General features: G+C 39.4%; 2 protein-coding genes and 1 long non-coding RNA gene across 8 annotated transcripts in view; 1 reads left to right on the top strand and 2 right to left on the bottom strand.

Annotated features, from left to right (window-relative positions):
• Nucleotides 1-14,727, top strand: part of LOC114149750 (protein NLRC5-like) — a 1,536,511-nt gene that overhangs the window by 61,653 nt on the left and 1,460,131 nt on the right. The window lies entirely within an intron of this gene.
• The window catches only part of LOC114149825 (uncharacterized), a 461,125-nt gene that overhangs the window by 1,263 nt on the left and 445,135 nt on the right, over nt 1-14,727 (bottom strand). The window contains exon 2 of the long non-coding RNA XR_003596591.1: nt 6,587-6,592. This is a non-coding gene — a long non-coding RNA (uncharacterized LOC114149825). The remainder of the gene's footprint in view (nt 1-6,586; nt 6,593-14,727) is intronic.
• The window catches only part of LOC114149751 (voltage-dependent N-type calcium channel subunit alpha-1B-like), a 132,729-nt gene continuing 131,486 nt past the window's right edge, over nt 13,485-14,727 (bottom strand). For all 6 annotated transcript variants that reach the window (XM_028025805.1, XM_028025806.1, XM_028025809.1 and 3 more), the window contains one exon: nt 13,485-13,997. In XM_028025805.1, the coding sequence (XP_027881606.1) occupies nt 13,521-13,997 (477 nt within the window). In that variant the 3' untranslated portion in view covers nt 13,485-13,520. The remainder of the gene's footprint in view (nt 13,998-14,727) is intronic.

Below are 14,727 nucleotides of genomic sequence, written 5' to 3'. Positions count from 1 at the left end.
AGACATACTTTATTTTGTATTACTATCAGCTTCAATAGCCCCTCTGCTCTCGGTTCACATACAGAGCTGTCGGCTAGTGGTAACACTCAGCCCCACCAGTTTCAAATGCTTCTTATGAAAGTAAGAGTTAAAGAGTTAAACATAATTGAAATATTGGCCACTTTCGACAGAAAAAGGAACTAAGTCTATGAAAGCAATGTAGCCAGTTTTGCTACTTTTGATTTAAGGCATAATAATGCAGTTTATCATGATTCAGCTGAAGAAATGAAATGAACAAACTGTGGTCTGATTTTTGTTAGTGTGTTTCTTCCTCTTAAGCAGTGAAAGTAAATAAAATGTGTTACATGTCTTTTGCTTTAAGTATTTACTTACTGGAGGGTTTTTGTTTGTGCTGCAGAGCCACAGCTAACAGCTAGCTCCTCACTTCAGCGGCTCTAACTGAGCCTGTGCTGTTCAGCTGCTGTTGCTCCTCCTCCACTTTGGACTGAACCATTGTTCTAAGAATGGTGGGGGGAACCTTAAAATTAATTCTTGTTCTTTTCTTAGATGAATGGCAGATTTATTTTGTTCTTTATTTCTTATGCATTTTTATATTGATATTGTTTAAATACAAAGGTTTCTTTCATGATTTATTTGGGGGGACAATTCCAAGATTGCGGGGGTCCGGACCCCCCGACCCACCTGGGATTTACGCCCATGTCCATACAGGTCAGCCTGTGTCCAGTTTGAGTGAAAAGAGGTGCAGGTGATCCGCGCTTCAGAGATCAAGCAGTGGCAGCACGAGGCAACATGTAGAGGCACCAGCTGTGTGATTGGTCCACTCTCCTGGTTTTAAATGCATCAACTATAAACCTATCTATAGAAATAAATCTGCTCCACCAGGCCAGTGAAACGATCAGAGCAACAAAGACTCTGGCACTCCAGCTTTGTAAGAAAAAAAGAGCATTATTGCAGATCCTTCCTCCCAGGAGTTGTTAGACTTTCTAAACCAGAACTTCTCCCAAAAAACTCTTACATATGATTATAAATTGCTCTACTCAGCTGCACATTTTTTCAAACTGATTATGCTGTTTTTATTAAATGTACAACATTATTATTCCCCTATTGTAAATGTGTCCTTACTCTACAGTCTATTATTTTTTATTTTTACCTTTACTTCAATGTTTGATTTTTCCATTTACCTTAAACTTGTTGCAGGTAAACCTGAACTCCCTGCTGTGGAAAAATGAAGGATTTTTCTATCCTGATCTGTTGTATAAGTGTCAAATGTTGATTTTTATTACTCAGAAAAACAAAATTTGAGCACTATTACTCTTTCATTTTATTGACAGCTTAAGAACAATTTATTGAGTGTTTTCCTCTTGTGAAAATGACCAGTTCAGACCTTGGGTTCTACCTCAATGTTCTCATCATGTGATGAATTGTGTGTCTGCAGCTTATCAGGCTGTTTGGTCTCAGAGGAAGGCTGTGCTTCTCTGGCCTCAGCTCTGACCTCCAACCCCTCCCATCTGAAAGAGTTGGACCTGAGCTACAATCATCCAGGAGACTCAGGAGTGAAGCTGCTGTCGGCTGGACTGAAGGATCCACACTGGAGACTGGAAGCTCTCAGGTATGGAGGAACCTGCTGCAGGAGCAGAGAAGGTCTGATAGAGGAGGAAGAGGGAGAAATGTCTTTAGTCAGTCTGCTGGGAAACATTTAGTTTGAAGCTGAATGTTTAATTTGATAATTAAATATTTAGACGCCTCATCTGGAGGCAGAGATCATTACCCAGTTTTCTGGAATATTCTCCAGACTAAGAACGGCTCACAAGGAAAATTAAAGAGTGGGATGGGTTTAATAGTTTAATAGGGACTCTGACTAAATTAATAAAAGAAGTTCAGTTAGATTTCCATGATGATCTACTGATGGCAGAAAGGACTTTAAAACAATATTTGATGGAGCTCCAGACCAATCAGCCCCAAGAAGCAAAGATGAGAAGAAAAGTAACTCCATGTTGGTCAGATGGATGTTTAAAAGTTATGGGAGAGAAAAATAAAGAACTTTAGATTTTAAACAAAACTCACAACTTTCAGGATTTAATAAAATATAAATTACATAAAAAGTGAAGAAAACTATTCATGAGGCAAAGAAAGAAAGTGAGAATTTTAACAGTTTCATCCATTTAGTAGTTTGATCTCCACCAGGGGGCGACATCTGGAAAATGATCCAAAGAATGAAAGGAATCAGGAGAGAATGGAAATCCCTTGTTTTCCAGAGGAAATGAAGAATTGCAGTGAATGATGGTGAAAAAGTAGAATTGTGCTCTGTTGACTGTGGTAGAAATGAAAAAACAATAATAAGACATTTTAGACAGATCCAAGAAAAGACTAATGTGTTTAGGTTTTCAGTAGTTGGGAAAGCTTTTGGGATTGTTCAATAAAGTTTGGGAAAAATTCCCAACGTCTTGGAAAAAGGCAGAGACCCTTCATGTTGGAAAACCAGGGAAATATCCATCCGACCAATCAGATTCCAGATCCACAGCTCTGACGTCACATTTAGGATAAATAATGGAATCGTAATAAGAGAAAGAAAAACATTTTATTGATAAAGTAGAGGGATGATATCAGCCCATCAGATGGTTTAGAAGAGGGAGAGGAAGCATCATGGGACTGCAGAGGTCCTTCACCTGATCCTGGTTGTTGGGACAAGAACTTTGTTACTGAACTTAAGGACATTTTTCATGTTTCTGTACGTAAGTAGATTTAATGGTGGGAACTTTTACTCCACTACATTTTACAGTATCTGTACTTTCTACTTCACTACATTTCTATAAATCGTTGCGTTACAAGTTACATCCAAGTCGCTTTGTGCTTTTTGATTTGTTGGTTAGTTTGAAAGTAATCAATGATTCTGGTGCCGCCTTTGCCTCCCTGATATCATGAACTGCTAGCTTTCAAAAATTCACCATCAAATCTGAAAATCATATCGAGGAAAGTTAAGCTGCTAAACGCTGTCTGAGTTTTGGGTGTTAAACTGATTTAGGTTAGAGAAGTTTTATGTAATCTTACCAGCTTCTAGTTTAAATCGACTGCAATAAATAAAACAATTAAATAGTTGTAAGCAGCTGAACTGGCAGTAACATTGATTACTGCGGTCGGGGCGCATGGAGCGCAGCGTCTCCTGCCATGAATGTCCCAGTAACGTTAAACTCCTCCACATCCTGGTTACTGAATTAATGTGAATAATCTCCATCTCATATTTACATTTACATTCATATTCAATAAATTAGAATATTGGTTCCCATGAGGCTCGTTTGTCAGGTTTTAAAACAACTTCAGCAGATATTAAACATATTTTTCATGCTTTCTTACTTTTACTCAAGTAAAAATGTTAATGTGGTTCTTTTACTAGAGAACATTTTTGTCTGTTTATTTGTACTTTTACTTCAGTACATTGTTTGAGTTCTTTCTCCACCTCTGGTGAACAGCCAGTAGGTGGCGCTAGAGTCAGGAGGAGGCAGCCTGGAGAAAAGGCTGTTCCTCCCTGATCTGTTTCCAAGCAGTCAGAGTGTAGAAGTTGAGAGCTGGAGAAGTTTCCTCCTGTTGCTGCAGCAGCAGAGATGTTCTGCTTCATGGACTAAATCAGGTTGGAAAGAGAAGAGATCTTTACTGAGCTGCTGGATAAAAGCTTCTGAAACATTTCAACTCTTTCTGGAAACTAATGAGACATAAAAACAATGGATGTTTTTACCATCCAGACCTTTAGAACCAGTTCAGGTCAATAATTCAGTTGTTTCTGTGGAAGATGAACAGATTTGATGTGAAATGATGAAATTCTTCATTTCTATCTGATGTTCCAGCAGATCTGTAGAAAATGGAGCTGCAGCTCTCAGATATTTCAGTCGTCATGTTTTCTATCAATGAATCCACTGATTAAAGCAGGAATCTCATCTCCATGTTCTCCTCCAGAGGTTCCCAAGGTTTGTTCCTGGAAGCTGCTGCTGGTTCCTCCAATCCAGGCTCCGCCCCCTTTAGAGGAAATCTGTCCATATATGGCGCTAAGAGTCACCTTGATGCTGCAAAGCTTTGTTCAGGGATGAGATGTCAGGATGTTAGTGTCAGTCTGTTCCAGGCTTCAGTTGTTCTCCTCATGAGGAGCTGAAGTCTCTGACAGGAACGTAGAGCTGAACAGGAGAAGAACTTGAAGCTTCTTCTTGGCCTCTGATTGCAACAGCAGGACAATCCAACATTTTAGTCTGACTTCATCTGGAAATATTTCTTTGACCCTGAATCAGTTTGAAGGCAGGCCAGCTCCTCATCAGAGCTGAGATCTTCTCTGTCCTCCATGCTGGAAATGTACAAGTCCAGCAGCTCCTGATCAGTGACATCAGAGCGTGACATCATCAGTAGAATGATGATGTCATTTCCCCCTCAGAGCAGCTTGGAAATCTGAGAGGAAAGATGCAAACAAAGACTCTCTGGACTGTTGGATCTGCTGGTTCTGGTTCCAGATGCTCCTTGGACACTTTCACAAGCCATTACTGCAGCTGCTGGATTCAGGATGCTGCTTCTTCTTCTTGGTCTCATTGTAAATGTGTGCAGCAGCGCCACCTGGTGGTGTTGGTTGGTAGAGGAAGTGCTGAAAGGTTGGAGGTGTTTGTCAGAGGTGTGTGATGATGGAAGCCTCTCCCTGGTTTGTGAGTCTGAGCTCAGAGATCAAATCTTTGATTCTTGTTGAACTCTTTGTTGAATGTGATGCAGCTTCTCCTTTTTAATGTTTGTATTTCTGGATATTACAGTGAGGCCACAGCAGGTTTTCAGCAGCAGGGCTGTTTAGTGTTTCATTCCTTCATCTGTGTGTGGGAGTGTGGATGGAACAGGTATCCAGGTGTTGTGTCAGAGTTTAGATTGATTGTATTTTAATGCTGATTATTAAATCAGGTTGAGCTTCCAGAAATGTTTCCTTAGTTTCCTGATGTCCTTTTAGGCTTCAGTGAGTTTCTTCAGGTTGTTACTGAGGGATTTCCTTTCTCCTCTCTGTTGGAGCTTTTCCTGTGTTTGGAGAAATGAGTTGTGCTGCAGCAGCACCAACTGTCCTTCCTACATCCACTGCAGTTTGCAATCCAAATGTTGGACTGTTCCTGTCTCAGTGGAGGACAATGTGTGTCTGAGAGACATGTAATGTCCATGTTTGCTGCTGAAAGAGACTGATGGTCTGACCCCCCTCCTCCTTTCAGGGTGGAGCCTGCTGGAGTCCCATTCTTGACACCAGGTGTGAGGAAGTGTAAGTGTGTTTTTCATCTGATTCATGACAACAAAGCAGCTCACATTCAACCATCTTCAAACTGTCACATCACTCATTCAGGAGTCATCATCAAAGTGTCAATAAATGATCAATAACTGCAGCTGGATTGTGTTTGTTCTCTCCATCAGATTCCTGTCAACTCACCATCGACACAAACACAGTGAGCAGAGAACTCAAACTGTCTGAAGACAACAGGAAGGTGACACTTGTGAAGGAGCTTCAGTCATATCCTGATCATCCAGACAGATTTGATTACTGGGATCAGCTGCTGTGTAGAACTGGTCTGACTGGTCGCTGTTACTGGGAGGTCGAGTGGAGTGGAATAGTTTATATATCAGTGAGTTACAGAAGAATCAGGAGGAAAGGAAACAGTACAGACTGTTTGTTTGGATATAATGATCATTCCTGGAGTCTGAGCTGCTCTGATGCTGATGGTTACTCTGTCTGGCACAATAAGATAAAAACTCGTCTCTCCTCCTCCTCTGTCTCTAACAGAGTAGCAGTGTATGTGGACTGTCCTGCTGGCATTCTGTCCTTCTACAGAGTTTCCTCTGACTCACTGATCCTCCTCCACACCTTCAACACCACATTCACGGAACCTCTGATTCCTGGATTCTGGTTCTGGTCCTGGTCTGGTTCCTCAGTGTTTCTGTGCTGAGTTGAGTCTAAAGAGTCTAAAGATTTTCCTCCTGTCAGAGAAACTCTCTCACTGTTGAACAGATAGTTCAGTCTCTACAATCTATTTCTTGGTGAAACAATTCTGATTGAGTCCTTGGAAACTTTTTCTTCTTCCAGTCTTTTAAATATGGAAGCTGGGATTATTCCAGGATTATTCCAGGATTATTCCAGGATGATTCAACATGTTTTCCTGTTTATTTCCAGTCAAAGCTTCACACTGAATATCAAGATGTTGTTTCTCTTATTTTTTCCTTTCATTCATCAGATTTCATTGAAATGTTGATCAGTTTTTCTCAATCACTGATCATTTTCTGTTTCTATCGGCTCCTATTTTTCTCAACATGTCAGATTTGAATATTAAATCTTCCTTTTGTAAATTTGCTGCAGTTTTTCTTCATGTGTTTTAAATAAAAACATTTTTCTTCTGCATTTGGTTCATTTGCTGCTCATTCTGCTGTTTTCCTGTTCAAATTTAAATATTTGCATTAAAAAGATTTTTTCATCAACTCTGCCTTTCAGAAAGTCCTGATTTAAAGTCAAACATTCCCATCCCATGAAGGTCAGAGGTCAATGCTTTGAAGCCTAAAGTGGGAAAATGTTCATATTTTCTGTTTCATTCAGAACTTCTACCTGAACTTTTTGTCTCATCATTAATATTTGTAATTCTCCTTCCATTAAACTGTTGCTGCTCCAAACTGACCAGATCAAAATAATGTATCAGCAAATAAAGTAAATGTTAACAAATTAGATTCATTGCATAAATCATTTATGTAAAGTAAGAAAAGTTTAGGACCCAGTTCTGACCCTTGTGGTTTTCCACAGTTAACTTCTAGTAAATCAGAATTCATATTATTTGTACATTTTGATGTCTTGAGTAACTTTTACCCAGGAATGTGAAAAGCCTCATGATTCAGAAATAAGAAAGAGAATTCCTCAAGAAGTCTAGGCAACCGCAGAGCTACAGGAAGAGGAGCCTAATATTGATCAGAGGTAGACCAGTCCCTCAGTGAACCAGAGGTAGACCAGTCCCTCAGTGAGCCAGAGGTAGACCAGTCCCTCAGAGATCCAGAGGTAGACCAGTCCCTCAGTGAGCCAGAGGTAGACCAGTCCCTCAGTGAACCAGAGATAGACCAGTCCCTCAGTGAGCCAGAGGTAGACCAGTCCCTCGGCGATCCAGAGGTAGACCAGTCCGAAGAGGTAAACATGAGAAGAACTGCTGTAAGAAGTCTGGTCAGGGAAGTTATCCAGCAGATTATTGACAAATCAGGAAAGAGACATTACCCTCTAATACAATATAATTCTATTTGTGATCGACTCTTTGAGAAACTCTGGGCGGAAACCGAAACCAGAGTTCTCAAAATGAGCCCAGAGACGATTATACTCCAGGGGAACACCATCTTCAAAGACCTGATGAAGAAGTGCAAGAAGGTAGAGAACATCCTCCTTCTCCTGGAGGCAGGAACCCCGATACTAGAGAGAAATGTCCTGGTAACAATGGCAAGCCGACTTCAGCCGCGCTGGAAGACCTTCAGTTCAATTAGAAAGGCTTTCAGGGAAGCGGTAAAAAACCTGCGAGAGAACCAACACAGGCTTTACATTTGGCTCTAAATGAGTTACAGCCAAATGTAAAGCCTGAAACTCAGGAAAAATTAGTATAGTTAGTATATTTTATATTTCCCATCGATTTTTCTGTTCTTTAAACTCTGCTGGTGTCCATAATGATGCTTTTATATAGCAGCATACAGCCTATTGTGTTCATTTTTAGTAGTTTGATCATTTTATACTTGTTCATTTTTAGTAGTTAGATCATTTTATACTTGTTCATATTTAGTAGTTAGATCATTTTATACTTGTTCAGTTTTAGTAGTTTGATCATTTTATACTTGTTCATTTTTAGTAGTTTGATCATTTTATACTTGTTCATTTTTAGTAGTTAGTTAGAAACCCAGAGTAAAGAGTTTGTCTTATTTGACTAAAACATCTTCCTCAACATCTGTGCTGTGAATCCTGTAGGACTGGTTTTTATTTCTGGTCCTCCAGAATCACAATCCGGCAGCTTTCGTACAGCGTAGTTCAGTTTTTCATCTTCCTTTAACTTCAGATCGTCTTCTCTCCAGGGACTCATCCCAGATGTTTCTCCCAGTTCTGCACATTCTTCCCATCTCTTCTCCGTGCAGGAGCACCGTAAACGTTTCCACCTGAGACTCTTTCCAGGTTCCAAGGTGAAGCCAAGGTCAACTGGAGTCATTTCCAGGTTTTTCATGGACATCATTCACTCTTCTTGATGTTCCGTCCTCCATTGTTGCAGGAACTGAACTTTGTTTCTAGTCTGTTAGATTTTTCATGTTGCTTTTTGCAAACTGTAAGCCTACTTCATGCTGTCAGACAAGTTCTGACCAAGAAATTCTTTTAATTCTGGGATTATTTCTAGTAATCTAGCATTTATATTTATATTTTATTAGATATTCTGGAACATTTAGGTGTGACAAAAATCCAAAAACTAGAAGAAATCTAGAAGGAGTGAATACTTTTTCACTTCACTGTTTTCTGATGTATAAAAAAATCTCAGCTACTTCCATAAAAATTATTATTTTAGTTTAGTTTGACTTTTAGATCATTTTAGTTACTTTACATGGGACTATCCATAAATTCTTCTGTGGAACGTTGCTCCAAATTATTAGCAGACAATTTTTGTCTTCACAAATATTTTTCATAAAAAATATCGATAAAATTGAGGTTTTGAGGCTGAAATACAAAGATGCTATTAGCGAATCCAGGAGTATCATTAATTTTCATTGGTTAGCTTCTATGCTAGCGCAAAGACAAAATATATATTTGACATTCAAACTATTAAAATAGGCAGTTATAAGCATTGCTAATTTCTTTTATGAAAAAATCCATATTTATTAACATTACTGAGATCATTAAAATGTACAGCTGTGGTTTTACTTCCACTAATAGTGGAGCTAATTTTTGTTTCGTGCTTTTGCTACGTTTTTGAATTTTTAGCGCACTTAGTTTTCCCTAAATTAAATATTCTGGATAAACTCTACAGCGCGAATTTACTTGACTGTTTTGTAAACGTCTAACTGAATAAAATTTGACATTTGTGTTCAAATTTCGGCTCTGAACGGTTGAGAATTTTTCAAGTAGCTAAGCGTTTATATTCATGCTCTTATTTTGAAAGGGTGAAAACTGTTTACGCAGTACTTCCGTTTTCGTTCCTCACTTTTTCTCTTGATTTCAAACGTAAAACGTACACGAACAAAATAAAACACAAGAAAGAAAAATAAACACAATATCTAATGACATGTGAATATGTAAATTATGTCGAAATTAAATTGGTTTTGTAGTTTTTACAGAGCCGACATAATATGAAGTTAGCATGTTAGCATCGTGCTTTAGCTAGCTCATCATAAAGCAACAAAGTGCCCTTTTTCAGTCAAAATCATCAATAAATTCATGCTTATTTTTCATTTTTTTCGATATTTATTGACAAAAGCAAACATATAACATACAGCAAGCCTTACCTTTCTTTTTTAAATCATGTTGACCCAGTGGAAGGAGGTCAGGACTGAGGCCTTATCGAGTCTTTTTCACTGTTTTTCTGAAAAATGTGGCTCTAAATCATATTTTAAAAAACGAATCTGCAGCCACAGTTTTCATGTATGGGTTGTTTGTTTTGGAGCAGGCATCGCGCACAGAAAAACAAAAATAAAACCCGGTGCTTCACACGTTTTGCCTCAGCTGTACATCTATTAATACAGATTTGATTTAAAACTCTTCACACACAGACGTAAAATCCGCTGAACCGGGGACTGCAGCGGGTAAAGCTACGGGCAGATGAAGTGTCGTCTTGTTGCATAGCCCTACTTTTTAATATATATGTATATTTTTCAGAGAACAGTCATCTGCAACAACGCAACTCTTTATTGAACCTGTGAGTTTACATTTAGGTCAGTTTTCCAACAAACCGTCACACAGTAGTCCTTTAGATTCAAAACGAGGAGGAGGAAAGCCCAAAAAATCTGAGTTTTTATGGCAGAGACGATAAATATAACACATGCTGGAGGAGGCAGGTGGTTCTGAAATATTTTCTTTATATAGATTTTTTTTTAAATGGCACTTTTTCTCAATTGAGAAACCGATTTCTGTGGCTGACTGGCAGTATATATATGAGAGAATAAAGGCAAATACTTACCACAAACCCTTAAGTACAAACACTACCCTTATCATGCACTACATTACTTACTCTGAATTAATTGTACTAATTTGAATACACCCACCAGAAGAATTGTACAAAAAATGTATATTTCTGCATTTAAATCAGGATGTTCGTGTATATTTTTTCTTCCCAGCCACGGTCATTCTGCGCTCTCGGTTTAAGTCCATCTGAACCGGAGCAAAGCTGAAACTTTAACAACTTTGTGGTAAACGAGGCACTTGGTATTTGGCCACTTAACGCCACAAAAGCAGATCCTCTGGTTCTGTGTGCAACGAAACCTTTTAACATCCTGTACAGATTACAAAAACGTGACGGTGAAAAAGCGGCAGAAAATGTGGAATCTCAAACAAACAAAACATGTATATTAGTGATTAATTGTTAATTTATTAGATTAAAATTAGTTCCAATCGATTAGCTAATAATCTCCGTGTAGACTTTTAATGTTGCAGTTTGGCCGCCATCCAGCAGAGGGCGCCGCTGGTCATCCACAACAGCAGCTGTTGATACAGGATTAAAGATGGCAGAGCTCTGAAATGAAACTTCCACACGGACAGTTAGGGGAGGCAAAATGCAAAACCTCTAAAAGCTTCTAAAGTTAATTTAACCGAGCATCAATTTCTCAACCAAAATTACTGACGTGTCACGATGACGGGGGATAACGGAGGAAAAACGCAGAAAAGAAAATAAACTAAAATAAAAACACATAATAACAACAGTTCATCTTGAGGGCTGTCTTAGAACAATAACGTGAAAAAAAATCTGTCTATTTAGTCACAACTAACATGTAAAAATGTTAAATATAACAAATTTAGCCCTTCATGTTCTAGAAAGATGGTCAGTTCTCTTGATACAAGAGAAACTGGGATCTTTAAGAAAATGGCCACTTATAAATTAATTGTTAGTCGATTGTTAAGAGCATTCTACTACATATTAGCTGAATAACTGATAACTTGCATCCCTGGTGTCAAATATGCTAACTATGCTATCACTGTGTCAATGATAGCCTGTGATTCATGTTTCTACTTTACCTGCAAGGGGAGAACTTACCCTGGAAAATGAACCAACCGTGTTCTGCTGATCTCAGAGAAATGGAGCTAAAAGTTGCAGCAAGTAGAAACAAAATGGACAATTTGCAAGGATGTGTTCACACCACGACCAGCAGGAAGCGGACTACAGCACAGGGCATTCTGGGTAAATACAACCAAAACAAACACGCTAGTCTAGCGCTAGCGGCAGAAATGTCTTTTTACAAAAGACAAATCCTACAACCGCTAAAATCTGACACCACTCCGTTTTCAGTTACATCTTCTGAAACAGGAAGTTGCGTTCACTGTCTTCTTTTAGCGTCGTTTTCTTCAGTGGTTCTTGGTGCAGCGCCCCCAGAAGGTCAGGAGGGGAAAAGCTGTTTCAATTATTTTGGTTCGTTTGACTCTGTGCAGTGAGAAAGCGAACCGCTCCAACTGAATATGAAACAAATGTTGCCATTTTGGTCCCCAGTTGAACCTGAGACATGTGGAGGTATTTGTTTTACAAATGTAAATTAAAGGGCAATTAATTCATTTTCCCCCAAAACAATTTAATAGTTTTAGATTTCCCCCCCCTTACTTGATCTGGAAATAAAGCAGAAAAAAAATGCAGTGAAATAGTTTGTTTTAAAAAGTCTGAATGTTCATCTGCTAAAATAAAACAGCTTTTTGTGATTTTCTCTGCTTTAAAGTGAAATAAAAAGTAGAGATTCCACATTTTTGCTTCTATTGGTTGTTCTCCCTTTCTACTCATGATCTCTAGATATTTAACAGATGTTCTCTAAGAATCTTAATACCTGAATGAAAACATTTGAACCTTTTTTTTGGCAAAATTACACCAAAGTAGCAGCTAAACAAACATAAATAAACTCAGAAATGTTGTTCTGATTGTGACAAAACAAACAAAAGAGCCATAAATATAAAGCAGCTATGATAAGGTCAGGAATGAGGCATTCTGATTGGTCTGAAACAGTTTACAGCTTCACTCTCAACATTTTGACTTAAATCTTCTGAATTTACCAGCCAAGGCAGAAGGTTAAGGGTTTTCACGTGTGCTATAATCTCAGTGCAAGTAAGTGGGATAGAAAAAGTTGTTGTTGTTTTTTCCTGTAAAGAGGTTGTAATATTAGAGATTAACACAAAAAGCTGGAAAACTGCAAAAACACAAAATTTTACCAAGCATTTTTGATCTAATTTTTAGTGCAAATATTTTAGTGCACCTGAAATAAGACAAAAGTAACATACAACTAACTTTTCAGCAAAAAATAGGAACTTGTTTTAAGTCAGTGATTCCTTAAAGGTGACCCGTTATACAGGTTAGAGTACGACTATTTGCAAAACAAAACATGTTCATTACATTTTTTTTACACAAAATCATCCTTAGATAATCAGATTTCAGCTGCTTTAGGGTCTCTGTCACTTTAAATCCAAATAAGGTGCTGCTGGCCACGCCCCTTAAATCAATGTTTACACTTGTATGTAAAAATGGCTGCCAGCCGATGGACAATTATACAACCATATACCTTTGAAAAGCATTAGGAGAGCCTCTTGAAATTACAACAAGAGTGCTGCAAGTGGTTTCTGCACTCTTTCCACTTGTCTTTTCCAGCAGCCATTGTACAGTGCATACAGTGGTAAAACCATCTGACCAAACATACTGGAGCTCAGCTTATGTTGCTAGGTAACCGGCAGAACTCTGCTGGGGTTGCTAGGTAACCGGCGGAACTCTGCTGGGGTTGCTAGATAACCGGCGCAGTGCCTGCTGATTTGTGATGTTACATTCTTGAGGTTTTTGAAACATCTCGTTTTCCAGAGATAAAAAAACATGAACTTTATGGCTGGGTGTTTTTTTTAAAAGAGCTTGTTTTGCTTTTAGAAGCAGCAGAAACTCAAATGGAAATGTAAAAATGTGTAAAGTGTGAATTTCGCATAATATGTCCCCTTTAATATTGATTGAAAAAAGCATTATTTCCACTGGAAGATTATGACATTTTTCCCATTTTATAAAATAATCAGACAGTGGAGTCAGTACTTTGTCCATATTAAGGGATTTTTTACCTAAAACAAGCTCTTATATCTTGCTCAAAAGTTACTTGTCAGTTAGTTTTGTCTTATTTCAAGTGTACTAAGATATTTCCAGTAGAAACTGGACCAAAAATACTCAACAGTATTTGGTGTTTTGGCAGTGAATGATCAGTGAACTCCTTCAGCAGCACAGTCCCAGTCGACCGGGCTCCAGCCGGCCGACCTCGGCGCTCAGCAGCACGTTTTCAGCTTTTCAGTTTCAGCCGTGAAGCTTAGCGCCCAGCTAGCACCAGTCCTCCTCTTCCCGCTCCCTGAGACCCGCCGCTCCCCTGCTGCTGCCCGGCGCAGACCCCAGGGTGAAGTGGTAGCCGTTCGGTACTCCCGCTGCCCGCCCCTGCGCGGCGGCGGTGGATGGCGCAGTGGCGCTTCTGGAGGAGTGTCCCCCCCCATGGCTGCTCACAGCGTCCTGGAAGTCCTCGCCCTCCTCCAGCAGGGACGAGTCCAGCTGCTGCCGGCTCGGGTTAGAGTCCGGACCAACCGGGGCTTTGGGCTCCTCGTGAGCCGCTAGCAGGCGGTCGTGCTCCGATGCTCCGCGGACGAAGCGAGACCCGGGCGTGGAGGCGCTGGGCGTAGCAGCTGAGGAGGTGGGGGTCTTGTAGGCCACGGCGGGCCGAGGCGTAAGCGGCGTCTGGGGGAGCTGGCGGCGCCCACGGGCCTGAGCGCTGGTACCAGATGGTGGCTTCGTCACAGTGCTTCCCTGCTGGGAAAAACAACCACAATGTCACTTTAAGGCAGTCCTGGGCAATAATCAATAAGAATATAAATCGCAAAAGACACGTGATCAATATCAATAAATAATACGTCCAAACCGCACGGCATTCTGGGAGATGTAGTGAGAGCAAAGGCTTTAGCTAGCTAAGCTAGGCTGGTGGAATCAACTGACTCACTCACTCTTTGGTTGCCTAGCAACAACATGCTGGGTAAGAAGCAGTTTCAAGATCCCCCGATCCTGAAGTTGCACCATTACATAATGACAGTTGATCAACCAATCACTGCTGATCATTGACGTCATGTTTGACTGATTCTAGAAATTTCAAATTAAAGGAGTAAAATGAGTCTTATAACAAAGTATTTCATAATAATAACAATAACAGTCAAAGGGCAAAACCAAAACAAGCTGTAAAGGATAAAACTAATGAAATAAATAAATAAAAGAGATTAAAACCAATATCTATGAAATGATTGAAACAACAGCTGTGCTAAAAGAAATGTCTTCAGAAATCAGTCAGTGGATTGTGGTGTCATGGAGGACATTCTTAGATGTTGGATGTAAAAGTTTAGAGTTTTTCTGCTGCATAAATAAATCTGTTTTGTAAGAATTTTCATCTGAACATTAACTAAAAAGTCATTCAATTTTTTTAAAAAAAGGACTAAATTCTAACCACTCAAATTTCTCCAACCTTAAGAGTTCAGAACAACTCGCCCAACTG

Source organism: Xiphophorus couchianus, chromosome 8, assembly GCF_001444195.1.
Source record: "Xiphophorus couchianus chromosome 8, X_couchianus-1.0, whole genome shotgun sequence".
NCBI classification, from domain to species: Eukaryota; Metazoa; Chordata; class Actinopteri; order Cyprinodontiformes; family Poeciliidae; genus Xiphophorus; species Xiphophorus couchianus.
This window is presented reverse-complemented; position numbering and strand designations above follow the sequence as displayed.